The following is a 23,252-nucleotide window of genomic DNA, read 5'->3' on the forward strand; positions in this document are numbered from 1 at the left end:
TGTATGTGCTCTGGCACATATGCCCATACACAGAGATATTTAAAATTTTGTCTTTAAGAAATCTGGCAGAAGAAAGGGAAACTCTTACTTAAAAGATGTTTCTATTATTTCCTGAGGTAAAGACAGGATACCAACAATATGTTAAGGTTTCAGTAATAAAATCACCACAAAATAAAAACAAGAAAAAACCACATTCGCAAATGAAAAACTACATATCCCAACTAAATGTAGTTAAAAAGAAAAAGACTTTTTATATCACTTTATCCAACTAGAAAACAGTATATCCAGTAAACATGTATGACTTTGATAATGGGGTAAAAATTTCAATAAAGACATCAAAATGAAAAAAATTGTTGTAGAAAGACCAAAATATTAACGAGTTATAAATGGGAAAAAAATCAGAATACCTTTCTGCTTACCGGACTTTCCTTTTCTGCGATGAATTTACATTCTTCATCACAAACGGCAAAAACTTTTAACTATTTCCAGAGTTTGGCCAGATCTGAAGTGTAACCGCTTTCACACTTACTCTCCGGCCTATGTGCAAGCGTTTTACAAGGTACCCCCACACTTCAAGACTTGCGGCCCAAGCAAGCAGAATCCCTTGAAGGCAGCTCCCAGACCACCTGTTTCTCAAACTTCCAGGGGCATAGGAGTCACCAGCCTCCTACTTGCTATAAATGGGATCCACAGGTCTGACAAGAAAGGGACTGATTCAACTTGAACTACCCTCTGAGAGCCCCCCTTCTGTGGCCCAGTGAAGGTGAGCACGGATGAGAAGGCCCCAGGTGGCTGAGGAGCTAATTAAACAGGTTCTCACAGGTTGGCAGAGGACAGCAGTCTATCACCCGTGTGCACAGGACAGGCTCGACCAGTCAGAGATCTAAGTCTCTGCTCTCCAAGTGTGCACAGGGAAGTAAAAGCAAGCTTCATCCTACAGGTAAGGCCCATCCTGAGCAGCCCAGCACCACCACGCCTCCGTCGGAATGCTTTCTGCCCTGGGAGGAAGCATTTGGATCCACTCCACAGGTTCACCAAGGTCCATCTGTTAGTTTCTGCTCTGCATCCTGAGAGGGCAGCTCCTCCAGGGCTGGCAGGGGTACAGCAGTGGCTGCCAGGAGAAGCCCCTGGCAGTCCTGGGACCGCCTGGCACACAGCATCTCACCCACTCAGGTGGGCATGGAGGTGGACCAAGGTGCTCAAGACAGTACTCCCACCTCCTTCCCGGAACCCCAACATTCCTGGGTGTACCCTCGCTTTTGAGCTGTTCCCAAAGATTTAAAACAGGGGCAAAGGAGCTAGGGAAAGCTTTCTGGGTCTGCTGCCCTGCTGGAGAGACGAGTGGACAAGAAGAAAGGGCCTCCCAGACAAGGGTTAAAGTGCTATACCCGGACACGGGAAGCGAGTGCCAGTGGAGGCACAGAGGGCCTGTGCACATCACCACCCCCACCTCCACCTTATGCGCATCAGACAGCCCGACCCCGGCTTCACCACAGTGGAAGCTCCCACATGCCTAAGCCTGTGGGCTCTACGCAGCTTCCTCGAGAGAAGGGTGCTTTGTTCATGTGCCACAGGAAATCTCGCATGGCTAGGCGAGGGCATTATCTCCATCGCCACCTTAGCTCTTGGGACAGCAGTGACCAGGACTTGAGGATTGGAGCTGATCAACTATGGAGGGCACGGGACAAAGTGGCACACCGGTACAGCTGCATAAAGAAACTGTGCCTTTCCAGACTGGCAAGATTACTCAGTTGGGTAAGAGCACTCGCTGCCAAGCTGGAGAATCTGAGTTCAATTCCCAGGACCCATGTCATAGAGGAAGAGAACCAACCTGTCCAGCTGTCCTCTGACCTCCATCAGCTAGCCTACATGTGCACATAGCAAATTAAAAAGGGGAAAAAATGCCTCTCATTCCCAATAGAAGCTTAAAATACAATGGTTATGGGAAGACTAGCATGCTGACAGGCAGAACCACCTGGGGGGGGACCGACTCCGGAACAGAACAGCCACCCTGAGCAAGGTTCCTGGGCACAGAGCTGTGGAGCACACCTCACCAGGAGCCTCCCAAGCTCTCTTCCTACCCTGGCGACTCCTCTCTTCTGCAGCCAGTGGAGGATTTATTTTTTTTCTGTGCTACCTTTAGGCATCTGGGAACAAACAGCACAGGCCTCCCCAGGATTAGTACTGATCAGGGCGAGGACAAGAGGGTACCTGGTCATTATGGGTAATTATGAGGTACAGACGCCTCCCTGAAGTCTCCTGTGGGAAAATGGCCCAGGACCCTCTTCCCTGAAGAGACAGGGAGGGAAGGGTGCCCCATCTGTTACCCAGATCCCAGCCTCCAGGCCTGGAGCCAGAGCTGCCTCAGGCTCCACTCCTGGCCTTGGCCCAGGCAACGCACTTTGAAGATGTGAAGCTCACTGTCTCTCGCACCGATGTGATCCCACAAGCATTTATTAAAAGCATTTACTGCAGGCTCGGCTTTGTGCCAGGTGCTGGGCATATGAAACTGATGAGTACCCTACCACAAGGAACCTACACCCGAGTACTACAGTATTGCCACAGAGGGACAGAGAGACAGGGAAGCACCCCAGACAGCTGATAAAAACCAGGCATCTCCAATGTGCCTTCAGCAATGGGCTAGAGGCACACAGCCGAGACTGAGCAGTTGGCTCAGCGGGGAAGAGCGCGCTGGCTACGCGAACACGAGGACCTGTGGTCAACTCCCCGGCACCCACACAGAACAGCTAGGTGTGGCCATGCGTGCCTCTGACCCCGGTGCTGCGGGGTCCAGAGGTAGGAAGACTGTTGGGGTCTGCTGGCTACCAGCCTACCCTGTGTCAAGGGAATAAGAGCAGACAGCCGATAGCCTCCTCTGGCCTCTCCAGACGCTCACACACGTGTGAGTATACCACACACACTCACACACACAAAGCAACAAAAGCCAACAGTGGCTAAGTGGCTCCGCTGTATGGAGCCTGCCCGGAAGCGGTGAGGCCCTCAGTCCAATCTTTAGCACACTGCAGTGGGAAGCAGTGGGGTTGAAAAAAAACAAAACAAAACCACAGTCATAAGCCGGACAGTGGTGGCGCACGCCTTTAATCCCAGCACCTGGAAGACACAGGTAGGCAGATTTTGTGAGTTTGAGGCCAGCCTGGTCTACAGAATGTGTTCCAGCACAGCCAGGACTACACAAAAAAACCCTGTCTTGGAAAACAAAACAAAAAACAACCCACATTCCCAACAGCAATGATGATGAAGAATGTGTAACAGACACACGGAAACTGCAAAGCTTTGGTAGAAACCCAGAAGGCTAAGGTGGAAAGATGAACTTCCCTGGGCATAGTGGTGCACACCTTTAATCCCAGCCACTCTCAAAAACTTGGGGGCAAGATACACTTCCCTCTGCCCTCAAGTCTCTAAGTCCTCTAGGAGTCTAACTGAAAACACCCAACATTCCTCACAGAACTTGACACATCTTTTACAAGCTTATTTGGACAAAAAAATGAAAGAAAAAAAAGTAACAAAAAAGAAAAAAGAATTAAAAAAGGGGCTGGAGAGATGGCTCAGAGGTTAAGAGCACTGACTGTTCTTCCAGAGGACTTGGGTTCAATTCCCAGCACCAACATGGCAGCTCACAACTGTCTGTAACTCCAGTTCCAGGAGACCTGAAACCCTCACACAGACATAGATGCAGGCAAAATACCTATGCACATTAAAAAAGAAAAAAGACAAATGTAAATACATTTTTAATTCATGTGTATCTGTGTGTGTCTGTATGAACTTATGTGGCCCACGAGGACAGAAGAGGGTGTCAGATCCCTGAACTAATTAACAAACAGTTGTGAACCATCCATGTGGGTGCTGGGAAATGAACTCGGGACTTCTGGAAGAGCAATGAATATTCTTAGCCACTCTGAGCCATCTCTCCAGCCTCAGAAGGATTATTTTTTTAAGGACTAAATTCTTGATCGAAAAACTGGTAATTGAAACAATGGAATAAACAGAACCAGAAAAACAAGTCAAGAGACCTGCAGAGGCCCCAGAATACCAGTGAGCACGTGAAACACTTCATGGAAATATGAACTGCTGAAGAGACTAAAAACATACTAGGGATAGTGAGTTCTCTATGTAAGTTCAATCCTTGCTTCATACCATATATAAAAATAAATTTCACTTAGAAATGTGGAATTCAGGCAGTGGTAGCACACGCCTTTAATCCCAGCACTTGGGAGGCAGAGGTAGGCGGATCTGCGTTCGAGGGCAGCCTGGTCTACAGAGTGAGTTCCAGGATAGCCAGGGCTACACAGAGAAACGCTGACTCAAAAAAAAAAAAACAAAAAAAACAAAAAAAAAAACTAGAATTGTGAACATCTACCAAGGGGAAACAAGTTAAATTATATAAATCTCTAATATTAAAATCTCAGTGGTCATTTTTGTTGTTGCTTTTGAGAGCATCTTACTGTATAGCTAGCCCAGGCTAGCCTTGAACTCTTCATCTTCCTTGCCTTAGCCTCCTAAATGCCAGGATTACAGGTAAGGGTCATCATGTCTACTTTCTGCAGAAAGGCTAAGATAGACACACCAACATAGGAAAGTGTCCTTAGCATATTTAGTAAATAAATGGGTATGGCCGAGGGGAAAAGTAATAAACTGTGAAGTGTTTAGTTATTACAAAGAATGGAGAAATAAGACTTGAGTTTCCAGTTATATGGTTTTATATTATTTGATGTCTTTAAATGGAAATGCACTATTTTAAAAGATCAGAAATGGCCAAGCAAAGTGGCGCACACCTTTAATCCCAGTTCCCGAGAAGCATATGCCAGCCTGGTCTGCACAGTCAGAGCTGCATAGAGATCTTGACATCCCCTCCCCCATTACACCTGTGATAAAAACATTCAAAACTGGGGCTGGAGAGATGGCTCAGTGGTTAAGAGCACTTATTGATCTTGCAGAAGAACTGGATCCAGTTCCCAGCACCCACGTGGTGCCTCCCAACCATCCAGAATTCTAGTTCAAGGATTCAGTGTTGTTCTCTGATCTTGGAGCACACCAGGTATACTCATGGAGCATATCCTTACATGTAGGCAACACACTCACACACATAAAACAAATCTAAACAAAAAATGCAGAGTATGAAAAGAATCATGGTATGGAAGAAATGAAAGGCAGTTAACTGCATATACATTATGTGAATAATTTGAAAATGCATCACTGACAGAAAATACCTGGTAAGTGTTTATACCAACAGGCACAGGACAAATAAAAGCCAGAAAGCTAACACCCGTCTCTCAAGACACAAGGGAGCCCTCGTGGAGCAAAAATAGCATGTCTGACTCCAAGATACCAAACCATATGGTTTCACAACAGCTTTTCAAATCCTAAAAGAATGGGATTATTTCAGCTATATTACTTAAAAGTGTACAAATGTATAAAAAAACAACTTCTCAATACATTGCATGAAGTTAATGTCACTATTACCGACACCTAATAATGGAAACACAAAGGCTACAAGTTAATCTCACAATTTAAACAAATCAGATGGTGTTAACGTAAGTCATCTTATTGTTAAAAAAGACAAGGAAAGAATACTATGCGTTCAAGCCATGCTCAAATGCTCAACAGACAAAATTAACTACTTCTAATGGGAAAAAATTAACACAGTGGAATGAGATCACTTCTTTCATATAAAGAAATTACATAACCCTAAGACCTCAATAATCCACAACACCATGCTTAAAGGCGAAACACTAGTCATTCACATTCAAGTGAGAAGGGAAACAATATCACTAAAGAGAAAGATCTTCTCAAGCTAATAAGTACCTAGGAAACACTTAACACAGGACCCATGTTCCCAGCTCCATCTATCATGAAATATCAGTTCCTGGGTCAAGCTGTCAGCCCGATGTACCCTGGCTACCTGACCGAACCCAGACTCGCCACTAGAACCAATGGACAGAACTCATGTGCAGCGTGCTCCTAAATGACCTGGTGGCAGGTTGTCATCCAGGGTGAAGAGTTAAGGACACAGCACAGCTCCGTTCATCTACACCACACTGGACCATGGGGCAGGGAATGAGGTCTGCACTGTGAAGCTGCCAGCAATTCCCTCCCTTGCCATCCTCTTTTTCCCCCAGAGAATAGTTGTTATTGGTATAATTTTTAAAAAATAGAATAAAGGGCCAGAAAGGGACATAGGCTTTTATTTTTAACTCCAGATTGGGTATCGACATCAGCTTAAACACCCAGGTGGGAAACTGAAGTGGCTGAGAGAGTCACATGGAGTAAGGGCTTGCAAGGTCCCCTGCCCTGTGCCCTTTCACAGTGACACCTACCTGTGCCAGAGTAAGCACACAGGCCTGGGAAGGTGTTTAAAGGTAATTCCTGGCAGAGGCCAAGTTAAAGCCCTCCAGGCCCAAAGCCAGCATATATTGCCACACTACGGCACACCCTGCCTTTACTCAAGTGCCACAGAAATTCTGAACACCGCGAACAGGGCAAGAGTCATTTCTAGAGCCAGATGTTCATTACGTAAGGTGTGTTTGCGAGAATTTGCCATGCTGTACATGCTTTTCTTCCTATGTATGCACTAGACTTTGGTTAAGAGCTTAAAAATTAAAATAAAACGCCACGCCTGCCTGCAGCCCTGGCGCTCTGGAGGCAGAAACGGGGCCATCCATGGAGCAAGCTGGCTGCTCAGGAACCAAACCAGGGAGCTCTAGGTCCCAGTGAGGGGCTCTGATTCAACGCGTAAAGCAAACTTCAGACAACTTCGGCCTCCACATACATGCACACACACACACGTGTACACCTGCAGAAAATGAGAACACACACACACATTAAAGGATAAGATTTCAAAAATTAAAGGCTGAGATGAGAAAGTTCCATTTCTATGACCTGCTCCAGAGCCTCCTTCTGAACATCACACTTTAATCACTGAGCTCACCGATCAGTTTCACGGGACAGGACGTTCAATCCTGTACAAAGTGTCTGATGAGCTGATCTTAACTTTCCCAGACTCTCATTTGGGTGCAACCCACAGGTATGGGAGACACAGAGCCAAACCCTGACTGCACATTCTAACAAGCGGGAGAGCCTCAAGAAACGTCAGGTCTGCGGCACTCCAGCAACCACACCAGAGTCTCTGGAGCCCAAACACCAACATCCCTTTTTGAAGAGCTGCTCAGATAATTCTAACATGGAGTGGGGGCCAAGAGCTGCTAAACTTGTTAAACCAGAGGGACTGGCTGTTGGAGACTCTCAAGACAAGCTGAAGCAAGGCCCTGCCTGTTGTGGTGGGAGTGTCTGGGGATGGCGTGTCCGGGCAGCCACCCAGCTCCTCCTCCATATCCTACTTCCCTAGACCTCAGTCAGAGACCTAGTGGGGAGCTAAGGTATCATTCTAATACTCTGTGTGTGTGTGTGTGTGTGTGTGTGTGTGTGTGTGTGTGTGTGTTTGCACTCCTGGGCACACAAATGTGGACCACACAAGTCTTTCTAAATAACTTTAGGGCCCGTGAAGCTGGACACAGAACCCTGGGTTCTGGCTCCTAGCCAAGGATTTCAGACTGGACTCCTTGCCAGGACAGCCCCAAGACACACGCCACTGCAACCACACAACCCCAGAGCTAAGCCCTAACTACTACCCAGGGGCCAAATGATGCCTCTGGGAGGCCACAGCTGGAAAACAGGAAACCAGTGAGAAATAATAGAAGGAGAGACCGTAGGGTAGAGGTAGGCAGAGAGCTCAACCAGGGGATGAGACTAGATTCAGAGACATGGAATGAGGCCAGTGAGGAGGGAGAACCCACATGGTCACCTACAGAGACCTGCCAGCACTATTATCTGGGGCCCCATGCCATCCTCCTCTGTCTACCTCAGTCTGGAATAGGAACTCATACCTCTAAGTTTGACCCAACATAATGGCTTTCTTGGCCAGGCAGCCCCATGGATGATCTCTGACCCAAGGAATCCTGCCTGGGTCATGTCATAAAGCATGTTCAGACTAGGGAGAGAACTATGCTTAGAGCATGAGGAATGGGAACAAGGGCAGACTGAAGTCCTGAAGAATGTCCTAGTTTGGAGAAGAGTAGGATAGAGAAACACTGAGAAAAACAGGTGGACAGCCCTCGGACGTGTTAAGTAAAGAGAGAAACCATACCTAGACTGCACAATCTATCAGGTTGACTGATTAGAACACTTCAAAGACGGTTGAGTTTGGAAACGGTGTAGGTTTCCAGAGCTGAGTTATCGTGAGCCATCCTAGCCCCTAACTAGCCATCTGTTGACCCCCTGTGACCGAACATCCTGGGACTACTGGGTACATTCTTTTGGAATATATGAGCACAACCGCTTCCAGCAACACCCAAACCCAAGAATGTAATCAGACAGTATCCAAGACCCACAGCAGAGATTTCCCCACCTCACTGTGGCCTGCCTGCTCTTCCCATCAATGCACTGGTAGTGTTTTGATTTATGGCTTTGTTCAGGTTCTAAAAAGAACTTTATGGAACAGTTACCACATCGGGCCACGGAATTTGGGGTTACCTAAACCTGTGTCTCTGGGCCATGATCATTCATGTTTGGCTCCAGAATAAACTATGGCTTAGACCCTTTAAGGTGAGAACTGTGTTTTGTTTTATGTGAACAGGAACATCTCCAGCTCCACCAAAAATCCATTCTCCTAAAGCCTGGGGACAGGGCACTAATGACTCATATTTTGAAGACCTAGTCTCCCCTCTCCAGGACCAGGAGAGTCAGAAAGAATGTTCTGCACCCTGGCTGACCCTGGTCAAGCCAGCAGAGACACACGAGTTGGTCTAAGGAATACTCCCGAGGTTTGCAGCATAAGACCACACTCTCTGCCTACAACCCTCCTCAGGACCTCTGACTGCCTCTGGCAGGTGTGTCTGGCCTCCCTGCTGGTCCCCTTCTGCAGAGCAGCCAGCAGAGTCAGAGCTGGAACCTCCCCGAGGGATAGGAAGGCAGTCGACAGGCCAGGCAGCGGTCTCTCTAGTAACCTGTCTGCTTAGCAGGACTGGGAACAAAGCCCGTAGGCCAGACAAGCGTCCCTTTGGGATAAGCGTTTGAGAAAAGACAGTGGATGCTGCAGAAGCAGGAAAGCAGAAGTCAGCCACCAGGGCAGCGCTGGGGAGCTCTCTGATGGGGACAAGCTGCCAACCCTCTCACTGCCTTTGTTTCCAAGCAGAGCCCATGAGGTCAGGATTACTCATGAGGATGCGTGGGGGCGGGGCTCAGAAATCCAATTACTTAAGCACCAAGGGCACAAGAGTTCCTGGCCAGACACCACCAGGATTTGCTTAGACTCTAATCCTCCTACACTTGGCATGCTGGCCCCTTAAGTAATATTTCTGCAGCAAGACAGTTTGGACCCTTTTCTCTGGACAGCCAAGACAAAAAAAATCTCATTTTTACTTGAATGTTTAATAATGCTGGAGAGCCTCAGCTGGAGGAAGTAGGGCCAAGACCCTTCGACTCAAGCCACCAAGATGACTGGGGGGTCCATCCTTACAGAAGTCACAGTAGAAGACCAGCCCCTGACAGGAAAGGGCTACACCTCTAGGTTAGTAAGGACCATTGTATGAAAGCCTAAAGAGCATTGCACAGCAAGTCCTGGGTTCCATCCTCAGCATCACAACAACAACAACAACAACAACAAAAAAAATAGCTTCAATGTTTTAAAACCATAAATGAAGTTGGACCTGATGAACAGGGCTGGAATCCTGACTACTCAGGAGACTAAGAAATAAAGACCCCAAGTTCAAGGCCTTCTGGGCTACAGAATAAATTCAAAAGCCATGGCAAAATGAGGGCTGAAGATATTACAGTAGTAGATGGTTTTGGCACGTGTGAGGTTGAGTTCAGTCTCTAGTAATACACACACGCAGACACACAAACTGGGAAGGGGGGCACCCTTCAGGGGCCCATGTGGTTCAGACTTAACATCAGAGTCCTGAACATGCAGGAGGGATCTTTATCTACGGGAGCTGAGGTACAAGGAAGTCTTTTGGCTGCTCTAAGAGACTCTGCAACAAACGCAGGGTGAGCAAGCGTGAGGAGGCAATGTCCAAAAAGGGTGTGGAGACAGGCAAGCCAGGGACCCTCCGCACTGCCGGGAGCAGGTTCAAAGCAGTGCTGTCCAGTCTGACCCAGTCCAGCATCGGACACACAGGACATCCTAGTCTAGTTACAGGACATCCAAGAGCAAGAGCACGGAAAGCGCCCTGCGGACAGCTCACAGGATGCTCTGAACAGTACCGAACACCCGAGGTAGGCTGCACAAGCTGTTAGCTAACTGTACAAAGTGGGACCGACCGACCAAGTCTTGGAAATTAAAAAAAGGAGAAAATCTAAAAAGACAATCTGCTCTGTTTCTAGATTTAGTCTGAGGAAAACTAACTTTGGAAGGCAAACCCTCTGCTATAGAGAGAGGAAAAGATGGCCAGGGACTCTAAGTGACTCCCCATAGTTAACGGCAAAGCCCGTGAGTAGAGGAAGAAACACTACTTGTTGCTCTCTCTCAGCCAGTGAAGCAGTAACGTCTACAAAGACTCAAACCTTATTTTTTAAAGATGGGGCCTGATATAAACCAGGCTAGCCTCAAACTAGCTACATAGTCAAGGATAACCTGGAATTCAGTCTACTCCTCAAATGTGAGATTACAGACACACACCACTATATCCTGGTAACTGCTCACAAGGTGACTTTTTCTGTTTTTTTGGCAGTGCTGGAGATTGAATCTATAGCAAAGGCTCGACTAAGCCACATTGCAGCTCCAGAACACAAATGTTTTCAGATAGGGCCTTACTATGCAGCTCTGGTGGAACTTATGATGCAGACTAGGCTGGCCTCAACTCAATCGATGCACCTGTCTGTGCCTCCCAAATGCTGGGGTGAAAGGTGTGCACAACCAGAAGACCCTCACTCCTAAGGAGCTGCAAGCAGTTCCAAGTTCACATGAACAGACCCAGGGGGTAGCATTTTATCCGGCCTTCTCTGCATCTCAAACCCAACGCTTTTTCAAAAATCAAGCTTCCTTTCCACCTTATCCATTTCACAACACACGACCCTAACACATCACTACCAGATCCTGGAAGCACTCACTAACCTTAACAAGGCTGACATTTGTTGATTCTTCATTCCAAGTTCCCTGAGGTTCAATAAGCCACAAAGAAAGCCTAGCACATCCAAGTGCACATGTGATGAGAAGTTTGGTGTGTGCAAGTTCATATGCCCCAAACGCAGTGGAGATCAAAGGTATTGACTGCATGAAAACGCGCTGGCGACACTGGCGTTCCCACCCATAACTGAAGGAATTCAGTCCACAGCTCTTAGGTCTAAGGGTTTTTGTAAGACTCGAACAGTAACTTCTCTCTTCTGACTCTGTACTTAGTCCCGGGGCACGGGAGGGCTCAGCAAAGGTTGAGGAGACAAGGAATGGGAGATAAAAGCAGGCGAGGATGGGAACAGAGTCCTGCTTAGACTGCCGAGCTACAGGTTATACTCCTGCAAGCCGCCCCTGTCCTGTCTGCACAGACTTCCTAGATGAGCCCAGGAGAAAGCCACCTCCTCCTCAGAAGCCTCTCAGATGCTGGGAACGGGGGTCCTGGGGACTGCCAGATGCCTGGGTGTGGGAGGAAATGAGGCCAAAAGCCCAAGAGGTCAGGGATGGAAACGAGGTCTTAAGAGGATTGGGAGACCCAAAAGCTGAGCCAAAACAAAGCCTCTGCCATACTCCCAGCTCCCGACCCCCCAGCCAGCCACACCACTTGCCACAGCCTCCAGGGTATGGGAGGGAACTTGGCAAAACCACAAAGCCCATTTCTAGCAGAAACGTCCATCTGTAGCTGGAAGCAGATGAGCACCCAAGCCCCTCCTCCTCACAAGCCCAGCAAGAGGCCAACAGAGCCATCATGGTGGTCTCCGAATGCAGCCCCAGGTCCTTGCACTGGGGCAGACAGAAGGCTCCCATTCCACCTTACACTGTTCCACAGTCCCTCCTCTTCGCTGATACTCATTCAGAAATGACTGGCTGGGGTTGCCAAAGAGGTGGACCTGAGCCCTGCGATGAACTCCCGCTCCTACCAAGCACGGGGAAGCCCTTTCTCCATTCTCCAGCGTAAACCTGACATCCCCTTGGTTGGTTCCTTTCATGCTCCGGCACAACAGGCCCACCCGTTTTCAACTTTATTGCTGCTTGTAAATGATTCCGGGGAAGGGGACTCCTCTACCTTCCCAAGAGCTGAAGGGCAGGTGACAGACAGGAGTGACCAAGAGTATGCAGAGAGTCATGCAGCAGATTCTCAACAGGGCGTTTTTGGGGGTGGTCAAAAGGAGAGACAGAAGGCAGAGATCCTGGGCTCAGCACCAAAATAGTTTCCAGACAGCCTTAGCCAGTGCAGTGCTCCCATGAGGCAGAGCGTGGGAGCCCAAAAGCAGGGCAGCCTGGTGCTCTCGGCACTGGCCACTCTCTTCTATCCAGGCAGCTGAGGGGAGGAGGTAGCAACAGGGTATTCTGCTATGGCGGATTCCCTGGGATATCGCGGGTAAATGACATGAAGCATAATATATAGTAAACTGACGACTTGCATTCACCAAGCTCTGCTCTGTGACCATGCCAGACACCGCACGCATCCCCACATCAGGATATTCCTGACAGCATTAGCATACAAGGAGACATGCATTACTTCTTCTGGCTGCTGGACACCATTCACCCTTGGGGCTTGCCCGTCCTGTGGGAACTTGTACACACACACACAGGCATACATACTCCCTTTGTGCTGACCACAAGAGGAGGCTCTTCGACCATGACCTGATAACAGACCGGGCAAAACTCTCTCACCCCCCAACAGGCCCCCTGAGAAAATCCAATGTGGAAAAAAAGACAAAGGCAAAAGCAGGGGCTCAGACCTGAGTATTAGTGGGCGCCAAGGCTGAGAGGAAGCCATGGTTCTCAGACAGGCAGGCAGCTCAGCATCAACAAGCACAGATGCATGCCCAGAGCAGGAGGAATCAAAGTCCTGTGGACAGGGACGGGGAAGACCTAGGGATTTTTGTAACGCTGCGGCTGGGGTACTAGGCTGGGGGCCTCCAAAAGACCTTCGGACCAGGTCCCGGGGCAGCACAACAGGTGGTGGAAAGAGCGCATACTAGCAGAGGGCGAGGACCCAGGTCTGCCAAGGAGAGCCACAGCATCACCACAGCAGCCAGGCAGGAGGGTGCTGGCGAGCGTGAGCAGACGAGGATGGAGGTACAGAAGGAGGGAGCTTCCCCCTCTCCCTGAGCCCATCTGTCTCCATCCTTTTGTCCTGCTTTCATGGGAGTTGGGGGACAGAAGAGCCTGCCTCAGAATCTTAACATCTCCAGTGCCCACACTTTTGAAACAGTGTACCCAGTGACTACAACTCCCCCAGTGAGCGGCGGGTGGCCAAAGGAAGCGGAGGTGGGAAACTGTGGGTTCTGGCTCCCCAGAAAAGACAGCAAGAGCACAAGTCAGCCAATGAGAGCCCACAGCTCCCTCGGCAGCCCGTGCACAAACAGTGTCACTGATGCTTCTGCTTGCCTGGGGGGTCTCCCACGGCCCCTTCCAGATGACTACCAACAGCTCCCCAGCCTCACCGAGGCATGCCAGCTCCCTCTGAGCTGAGGTCACCTGGCTCTTCCTCCCTAAGAAACTGTTTCTGAAGCAAAACCATGTCCTTCTCTAAACGCTGCCTTGGGAAGAGGCCAGGGACTAACCCTGGCCTTCAGATCCACCTTGTAAGCCAGCCCAGGAACCCCCGACCCACACAGGAAGCAGCAGGGCCCCACCCTGACAGTGTCACCACCCAGACAGGGAGGTGGCAGAGGGCCATTTCCAGCACCTGCTCAGAGCTTCCCACAGCTTTCCCAGGAAGTAGGAGGCAGCTTTGCAGGAAAAGACTAAGAGCATGCTGGGACACTCGCAGCTCGCCCACCTGCTACCTAAGCAACCGGGCTCCGGGTTTCCTCCATGCCAGGGAGAGCCCCGCTGGCCTGGCCTGGCCACCTTTCCCCATACTCACTCCAGTCTCTGCTCTTCAGAGACATCCACACTGTTTCTTCTGTCCCAGTCCCCCCCACCTCCCAGGCTAGAGGACACTGCTGAGTAATCCCAAACTTAAGGTGGGCCCCCAGCCCTGTAAACTGGGGCAAACTAAAGGAAATCTACTGATCTGGTCCTTGCCAACCTAGAAGGATTAGTCATGGCTTCTCAGTGATCAGATTCTCCCTGGACTCTCCATTCCCCCCCCCCACTCATCAAATGCACCACCCTACCCTCTGAAAACCCACCTGGAATGGGTCAGGACCCCTTTCTCTGCTTCCCCCACACCTGGGAACACTGCCTTCCTGGGCTCCCAGACACCAAATGGCACAGAACAACAGCAGACACCCGCTGGCTTCCTAGCCATGATGTTGCATCAGCCCCCACCCTACCCAAAATATCCTCACCCCCACCACCTCCTCTCCTCTCTCCAGCCATCTCCATGGTGACAGCAGCATGACTAATGACACCCTATCAGCTTCGGAGTCAGGAGTGCAATTCTCCCTCCCCCTTACTGTCTTTCACCCCCCCCCCCCCCCCCGCCCCACTCCCCGCGACGCACCCCGGGGATTTCTGCAGATTGGATGCAAACCAACAGTGCCAGGGCCATTCTCCAGAGATTCCCAGAGGCAGGGACAGGGAGTAGGTTGCATGTCTTTAACACACACACAGGCACGCGCGCGCGCGCGCGCGCACACACACACACACACACACAGTTCAACAAACCAAAATCCAACTGCACCCAAACCATCCAGCTGAGAAAGCAAAAAGAATCCAAACAAAACCCACACAGGCCTGAGAATTCATTGGCCGCCCACATTCCCGCCGCCCCTCCCCCTCAGCTGCTGCTACACTCACACACACACACACACACACACACACACACACACACACACACACACACAGTGGGAGATTAAAGAATCACCAGAGGAGACCCTTTATTTATATCAATCCAGTCCAACACTTCAACCCCCACCCGCGCGCGCGCCCACGCACACACGTAAACGTATACATACACACACACACACACACACACATACACACGCACACGCACGCACGCAAGCACGCAGGGTACCTTGACAGTCGCCCCTTGTGCCCAAGGCCCCGTTCCTTCACCAGCCTTTATTTCCACCTGCAAAAGAAGCCAAAGACACCGGTAAGGCAGACTGGTGGCAGGCAAGCAGCAAAGCAGTCCTGCACAGGCCCCGGCGCACTGGAGAGGAAAGGGCCGGGGAAGAAAGGCTGGACGGGACCATCTTCCTACTCCAGCTGCCTCCGAGCGCCGATGGGCCCCTGCGCCTTCCAGTGTTTTGTTTTCCTGCTCGGTTCCCGGGTCTCTCAAGATCCAGGGGCCCCCGCTCCCGGCCTGCACGCGGCCTCCCCTCCCCTCCAGGCCCTGCGCTCTACCTCGGCCGGCCTCCTCTACTGCATCGGCCGCCGCCGGGCCTCCCATTATCCCCGCCGAGGGAGCGCACCGAGGGAGGCACTGCAGAGGCGGCGGCCAGCTGCCGGCTGCTCCCGCCCCGCCAGGCTGGTGTGCGAGGGGGCGGCGCGCGCGCCAGCCAATCCCGCGCCCGGCCCTCCCCGTTAAGGACCTGCCCAGCAGCCAGGCGGGGGCCTTGCTAGAGGAAGCCATAGCCACAAGGGCTGCTTCCCAGGCAGGCCGGGGATCCCGGGGCACCCCCCCCCCCCATCAGGCAACAAGCACAAGGCGTCCCCTGCACCTCCGGCGGCGGGTGCACCCGGAGTACCCCGGAACGCAGGTACCCCACACCGGCCACTCTCCAGCCGGCCAAGAGCTGGAGCTTCAGTCCTCCAAGGAGAATTCAGGGCAGCAGGAGCTACACACACACACACACACACACACACACACACACACACACACACACACACACACACACACACTCACTCACTCACTCACACCCGCGCTCTGCAGACTGCAGATGAGTGGAGTAACTTACCGAAGGTGACACCGCTGGAACTCAGCGGAGCTCAGACGCCCTGCCAGGTCTGTCCTCCCTGAAGACCATACCCCTTCGCCATTCTGTAGCTCTCCTGCCCTGCCCTCTTGTACCCCACTCGGGAAAATGGGCTGTAGCCCATACTTCCCGCGCTTCCCCAAGTCAGCTGTGCCCTCCCTGGCTCCCACCTCACTACCCCAAGATCACTCCCGACCGGCGCTGGTCGTCATGCGGTCGTCTCTCCTGGAGAGGCTCTACCAGGTGCCCCTTCCAAAGACCCCCTGGGCTCCCAGACCTCAAGAGTTCCAGGACAGTCCCCTAACTCCAAACATACCAAGGGTGCCAAGGCCAGGAGACCGAAGGGATGAGGGGGGCGGCAAAGTCCTAGCAATTCACATTCCTGTATTAAATTCCCAGGCACCTCTTCCGTCTATTCCATCCCTGAGAGGGAACATCCAGGCTGCTACCTCACATACACACACTTTAGTACCCACACAGCCCGTTCCTAGCCGGTGGTAACTTACCTCTCTAAGCCTCTCTCTTCTCATCTGTAGAATGGAACCGGCAGCCATTTCACACAGCTATGAGGCCCTGAGAAGGCACCCAGCCAGCTGCCCGGCACAAGGTAGATGCTGCTGCCTTGCAGCCCTCTACATTTCTGCCGGAGCTCGGGGTGCTTTCTCATTCTCACAGATGAATAAGCTGGGGCCTGAGAGAAGTGACTCACAGACGAGCGCCCCTGCTCTAGTGACTCGCTCTATTACCCACTCCACCACAGATGCATGATTGTGCCCCACCCCAGGGCCCCCGGGGGGTACTCAGAACCAGAAAAGCCGCCTTAGGAGAAAGGGCAAGCCTGCCTCTAATGAGGCGGCTTCAGGGCTCACACTTGCCTCCTCTTCCGGACAAAGGGCAGTCTTACCAGGTCCCTCCCAGAGCAGGCAGGCAGGCAGATGCCAAGATAGAGCGAGGGACAAAGCAGGGAATTTGGGGGGGGGGGGGTCGTTTGTTTGTTTGTTTGGGTTGGGTTTTTTTTTTGTTGGTTTGTTTTAGGTTTTTCAGACAGTTTCTCTGTGTAACAGCCCTGGCTGTCCTGGAACTTGCTCTGTAGTCCTGGCTGGTTCAAATCCACCTGCCTCTGCCTCCCAAGTACTGGGATTAAAGGTGTGCCCCGCCGCTGCCACCGGGCTGTGTTTGTGTCTTTGGACTCACATCACTGACCAGCCTAAGTGAGTCCTTCTTTCTCTTGGTTCCCTAAACCCCGTGTGTACCCCACAGAGACAAACACAGCTTGGACAGGTATCAGTTAATACTGTTCCCACTACGGCTGCCACAGTGTATCAGGTCCCCTCATTTTACCTACTTTACACATGTTTTTTAAAGAAGGAAGAGTCTTAGAGATGCTGAACAATTTGTCCTTCAAAATTAGTGGGCTGGAATTCAAACCCAGACCCTCCCCGACCCTCTTTACCCCCCTTTCTCTGCCAAGCCCAGGGAGATATGAAGACAACTGGGTCACTTAAAGTGACCACTTCCTGTCACACAGATCTGAGAATACTAATGTTTTCACTCTTCCCAATGCTGCCCCCTGACCCCTCCCCCGCATGCTAATGTACTGCATGACTGAATCCAGACAGTACCTCCCCTCTGCCAGGTCCCCAGTCACCAAGCCTTTCCCAGTATTAGCCAGGCTCCTCCCTGTCCTCGAGAACAACATACTGCCTCTTCTGGAGCGCCAGTCACATCCAAGCAGTTACTTATTTACAGTCCTTCCCCCACGTGGGTGGGGCCCCATCTTCCCCGCTTTCCTGGGCTCTACACAGAACTGGAATGTGCTGAGCTGCAGTCTACCTCCGGAGTGTGGAGTAGCAGATGGCTGGACACTGAGATGGTGAGTCTCCTCTCCTGGTCAGGCTTCTAGATGAAGTCCCCAAAGGCAGGGGTGGAGGGGTGGAGGGGTGGGGCGGGGGTAGCATCCACTCTCCTGGAAAGGCAGGACCTACCACTGTGGACTGTGGACCAGCATGCATGCCTCTTTCTTACAGCTTATGGGAACTCTGAGTTCACTCCATCTCCCTCTGCTAACTCTGTGCTCCGCCAACTTCAGGTACCCACCCTGCCCTCCAGCAGCCCTTGGCTAAACCAAGGGAGCATGTGGTGGCCCCCAAGGCAGCCTGCTTGTTCCCATTCTCATCCCACTCAAGTGATGCCAGGACAGCTCTTTTCCTACCTGACACCTTTCTCCTCTCTCTATGCCCCCCTCTTTCTACATGTGAGCCTCCCTGGGACCAGCTGCGAGGTACTTGGGATTCCTCCGCATAAGGACAAAGATCCTTCCCTAATTTCCATCTGGATCTCCCAGTCTCCACCGTACTGGCTGCAGGAGTGGGGGTCAGAGAGAAGGTCAATGGGGAACTTGCTGCAAACACACTGAAAACATGGCCATCCATAGACCAGACTCCCCACGGACGAGCAGGAACCCAGACACACAGGGAAGGGGAGACTGCAAATGAACCAAGCCCCACGCCTGCGGAGCCCCACCAATGGGGACACAATTTCCATACCCACTCTACAGACAGACGATGCAGAGTCCTGGACACCCTGCCCACAACCACACAGCTGGAAATGACAGCGGCTCTCCTTCTGGCCTTTCTCTCGCTCACGGTGGTATACTCAAGGGCCACTGTGGCTAGGCCTCCAGTGCTCAAGTCCATCTACCTCCTCCAGAGGGGACAGGGAACCGGAGACAGGCCACTTCTCTTCCCCGCCTTGTCCCGAACAAGGCTTGTCTGCACAGGGTTTTTCCTTCCTCGCTCAGTTGAAGCCCGCTTTCTCCAGGAAGCCTTCTCTGGTTACCTCAGCTTGTTGCTAGTCCCTAACACTTCTAACATTTCTCTTAACACCTGAGGTTTGTCTCTGTGTATGTGTCCTGCCTCCCCTACCAGAACGACTGCAGCCCTGACTTTCCAAAGTACCCAACGCTGAAGGCACTAGGAACTGACTGTGGGGGAACCTGTGACCTCCTCCTCTCTCCATCACAAAAGGATCCTGCCAAAAACCTAACACCCCCTCCACCCTTGGAGCCTATGTTTCCTGGTGTCCACGCATCCATTTCCACCCAAGTAATTGCAGCCCATCACACATACATCATCCTCTATATTTGAAACTCTTCGAGGTTGTCATGGGAACTGCCTTCGCCTTCATTCACTGATCAGACCTCACAATTAGCTTTGGCAGCGGAAGTCTGTCAATGGCAGTCACCAGGAGGAGGAAGCAGAGGAGGAGCAGAGAAAAAGGATGCCCCTCCTTGGAGGTACGGCAGAATGAGATGCAGGGCAGGTACCACTGATGTCCTGATGGACAAAGAGGCAGCCCCAACCCCCACCCCTCACTTCCACTCTGACAAATAAGGTGCACACACTGAGCCCCTGGCAGGTAGTGCCACTCTGCCTGTATGCCACGCCTCCTCTCAGAGGGTCTTACCCCTCCTAATGCTACAACCCTTTTATACAGGTCTTCATGTTGTGGTGACCCCCTCCCCCAATCATAAAATTATCTCGTTGCTGCTTCATAGATGTAATTTTGCTACTGTTATGAATCATAAGGTAAATATCTGATATGCAACCCCCAAGGGGGTTACGACCCACAGGTTGAGAACCACTGTCCTAGATGCTTAGGAGAAGGTGTTGTACTGTTAGGGTCAAATTCAACTGTCTTTTGGACCACCAAATGTTCCAGGACCCACTCAAATAACAGCAGACTATTTGACGCTACAGAAAAAAAGGCGCAGAGTACCTCAGAACCCCAGGGTGGCCTGGAGGAAGACTTCCAAGAGTAACTAACGCACTTAACCTCCCTCAAGGACCTGTGAACACCCTCAGGTACGCCAGCAGCTGCCTGAATCTTTGTCCACCTCTGCCATCAGCCTCCAGCGCTCCAGGCGCAGCAGAGTCGGAGCCCTCCTCCATCCTTCACAGGCCACTACACCCCAACTTTCAAGGCCTATTCCTTCCCTTCCCAGTGGGTCGGCAAGAAGCCCACGAGTGACGGAGGCTAGACTCTGTCCTCAAGGACCTCCTCCCTTGCAGCTTTCTAACCGCATTCTGGTAAGAAAATGTTGCCTTGGGAGAGGTTTGCTGGATAGGGCTAGCCACGGGTTCAAGTGTACGACCTTGATTCTGGAAACTGAGGCGGCACCAGAGAGGCGCTGTACCTCTCCCGGGAGAGGGGCACTGTAGGTCCTGGGACCCAGGAAGCACTCCAGAAGGTAGGTCTTCCTTGTTCTAGCGCCAGCTCTTTTCACCCCCTCCCTGCATCCCCTCACCCCACTCCTCCCAGGCCTCAAGCAAGAGCCTGCCACCGCTGTCTTCTAGAGTGCCAGAACCATTCCTGACACCTTTGGGGGGACCTGATTTACCTCTGTAAGGAGCAGATCAATAAAAGCATGAAGACAGGCAAGACCAGCCCAACTGTCTCCCTGACATAATCAGAAGTGGAGCTATAGTCCAGTACCTGGCCACTTGTTTTGACCCAGCGTCTTCGTGTCCCCTCCTGAGACTTCCCTGACAAGAGGAGCAGTGGGGTATAGACACCCACAGTCTCACCAATGCCTTTAAGATTGCCGGTGACATTCCCATCCTATTCTGAGACCCTGGAGTCGCTGTGCCAGCAGCAGCGGGAGGCATGGAACCTGTCCACTAACTCCCCGGGCATAGCAATGCTGGAACTCCAAGTCAGTTCAGCAGTTCAAACAGAACCATGTGAGAACCCGGCCCACCTCCTGCGTTACTTGAAGTAATCAATCAACCCCCCAGACCCGAGTTCACCTGGAAGGCAACTGATGATCCCACACGGAGCTGCTTTCCCAGCCACCCATGTCCCACCTCTGCCTCAGTAATCAGTAGAAACTCAGGCTGTCAGCTTCTTATGCAAGTAGACAAGGCCACCAAAGTGTACACAGTCCAGGAGTGACAGCAGTCTTCGCCCCACATAGATCACAAGGCAGAGGCCTGTAGTGATCCTAACAGACTCTTCCAGAACAGCCAGCTGGAACACGGGGGTCTCCTCCTCTCACATCCTCTCTTCCCGAGCGCTCGTCTTTCTCCACTGGCAAAGAAGGGATGGAGTCTAGACACTTAGTCCCACTGGAGTCAGCCCACCTGCCACCACACTGCCTTCTCCAGGAGACAGCCGAAGGCAGACCTGACTCTGGGCCGGGCTCGTGAACAAGTACGTGCAGGACCAGAAGTTAACATGAACAAGGTTCACAGAGGCTTTGATCAGGACTATGGGGGGAGGGTTCCTGTGGGGAACCACACCTTACCCCCACTGCGTTCCAAAGAAATCCATGGCCATGCCTTTAAGAATGAGTTCTGTAGGAGGTTAGAATCCAGGAGAGCATGTTCTCTTCCCAACCATGGCTATGAGCCATGACCCCCAACCTGAAAGACGCTATGGTAAGGATGGATTGGGGACCACACAGGGACACCCTATGTCCAGCTCATAGCTCTGCCCAATAGATCTTCTATAGCACTAACTTTTAGAGCCAGGGTATTAGGACACAGCTAAGACTGGCCTGGAACTCATCACCTAAGAGGCTGGACTACATAGAGTTAAGCCAGACTCTAACTGAATGCTTTCTGCCTTTTTCTCCCAAGTGCTGGGATTCCAGGTATGAGGCCCCACTTCCAGAGAAGACCATTCTTTATCTGCACCGCCCAAGAACCATTAGCCATGGGCAGCTAATTAGAAGGTAGTTATTGCGCCCATTACTGTATTTAATTTTAATTTAAATAGCCGTCCATGGCTTATGGGTTTCACACTGGATGGCTCAGGTAAGTCGTGCTTTTAAAATCTAGGGTGGTCATGAACATTCTTGAGAATGTACTAAAAACCATATACCATCTCCCCAAAGATACCCTGTCACGCTTTCATGAGACATTCAGCTGAACCTTTCAGAAAGCTCACAAACCTGACCTCCACCCAGACCTGAGACTAACTCCAGTTACAGGATAAAGTCTAGGGGGGTGGGGTGTAGCTCGGTCATAAAGTACTTACTTGCTTAAAGTATTTGAGGTCTAATCCCCAGCATGACCAAAAAAAAAAAAAAAAGGGCTGTGGAGAGGTTCCATTTAGTAAAGTGCTAGCCGCACAAATGTAAGGACCTGAGTTGTGACCCCCCAGCACCCACGGAAAAGCTCAGCACAGTGTATGCTGTAATTCCAGCACCCGAGAGGTGGAGACAGAAGGATCCCTGAGGCTGAATCTGCAGACTCAGTGGAAGACTGTCTCCAAAAAAAACAAGGGTTAGGCTGGAAAGATGGCTCAGTGGTTAAGAGCACTGGCTGTCCTTGCAAAAGACACAGGTTCAATTTCTAGCACTCACATGGTGGCTAACAACTATCTATAACTCTAGTTCCAGGGGACCTGACTGCCTCTTATGGCCTCTCCACATGATGCACATGAATATATGCAAGCAAAATGCCCATATACATCAAGATCTGTGTGTGTGTGTGTGTGTGTGTGTGTGTGTGTGTGTGTGTGTGTGTGTGTGTGTGTGTGTGTTTTAAACAAGATGGACAGGTCATGGTGGCAAGAGACAAAAGGGTCTCTGCATTCAAGGCCAACCTGGTCTACATAATGAATTCCAGGCCAACCAGGACTATACACAGTGAGTGACTATCTCTAAAATAGAAGGTAAACAGCAATTGAGGGAGACACTCAATATTGATCACTGGCCTCCACACACGTGCATGCACACACACAGACACACAAAGATATATGTACACACAAATTAAGTATAAAATGCGACCAAAAATGTTATGGCCCAGGTTAGCTATTTCTTCTGCAATAAAGCTGTCTAAGGAATATGAAGCTACACCTGCTGTTACACTTCCCACAGACCAGAGGGATCTCTCACTCCAAAGGATGCCTTCATAACGTATCATCAGTCTGCAGAGCCCAGCCTCTATCCAGAACCATCCAGGTACAGGAAACAGGGCACCCCTCAGGCTAGTTCACCAGTTAGGGGAAACTGTAAACACATTTTTTTCTAACACTGCTTCAGTCCAGCCTGCTTAGAACCTACTAACAGAAGGTCTGCAGCCTCCTCCCCAGGAAGGAATTGACTCCTCTGCCACACTCATTTGTAAACTGACTGGCCCTGTTTCCTCTGATTGTCCTATACGTAATCACCCTGACATATCTCA

General features: G+C 51.0%; 1 protein-coding gene and 1 long non-coding RNA gene across 11 annotated transcripts in view; one reads left to right on the forward strand and one right to left on the reverse strand.

Annotated features, from left to right (window-relative positions):
- Nucleotides 1-23,252, reverse strand: part of Tet3 (tet methylcytosine dioxygenase 3) — a 100,160-nt gene that overhangs the window by 68,215 nt on the left and 8,693 nt on the right. For 3 of the 7 annotated variants that reach the window (XM_076567019.1, XM_076567022.1, XM_076567018.1), the window contains one exon: nucleotides 15,159-15,215. The exons of 2 other annotated variants lie outside the window; for them this stretch is intronic. In XM_076567019.1, the coding sequence (XP_076423134.1) occupies nucleotides 15,159-15,215 (57 nt within the window). Of the gene's footprint in view, nucleotides 1-15,158; nucleotides 15,216-15,490; nucleotides 15,708-16,568; nucleotides 16,704-23,252 lie in introns of those variants that run through there. 2 more of the 7 variants (XM_076567021.1, XM_015987829.3) reach the window with 2 other exon arrangements.
- On the forward strand, nucleotides 15,702-19,080 carry LOC121828030 (uncharacterized). Of its 4 annotated transcripts, none has more exons than XR_013049937.1 (4): nucleotides 15,702-16,091; nucleotides 16,599-17,273; nucleotides 17,812-17,935; nucleotides 18,090-19,080. It is a non-coding gene; the product is annotated as an uncharacterized LOC121828030 (long non-coding RNA). The 4 variants fall into 4 exon arrangements; XR_013049938.1 differs by having other exon boundaries at nucleotides 16,599-16,669; nucleotides 17,127-17,935; XR_013049939.1 differs by having other exon boundaries at nucleotides 16,599-16,669.

The sequence above is a fragment of the Peromyscus maniculatus genome, chromosome 3 (genome assembly GCF_049852395.1).
Source record: "Peromyscus maniculatus bairdii isolate BWxNUB_F1_BW_parent chromosome 3, HU_Pman_BW_mat_3.1, whole genome shotgun sequence".
Classification (NCBI taxonomy): Eukaryota; Metazoa; Chordata; class Mammalia; order Rodentia; family Cricetidae; genus Peromyscus; species Peromyscus maniculatus.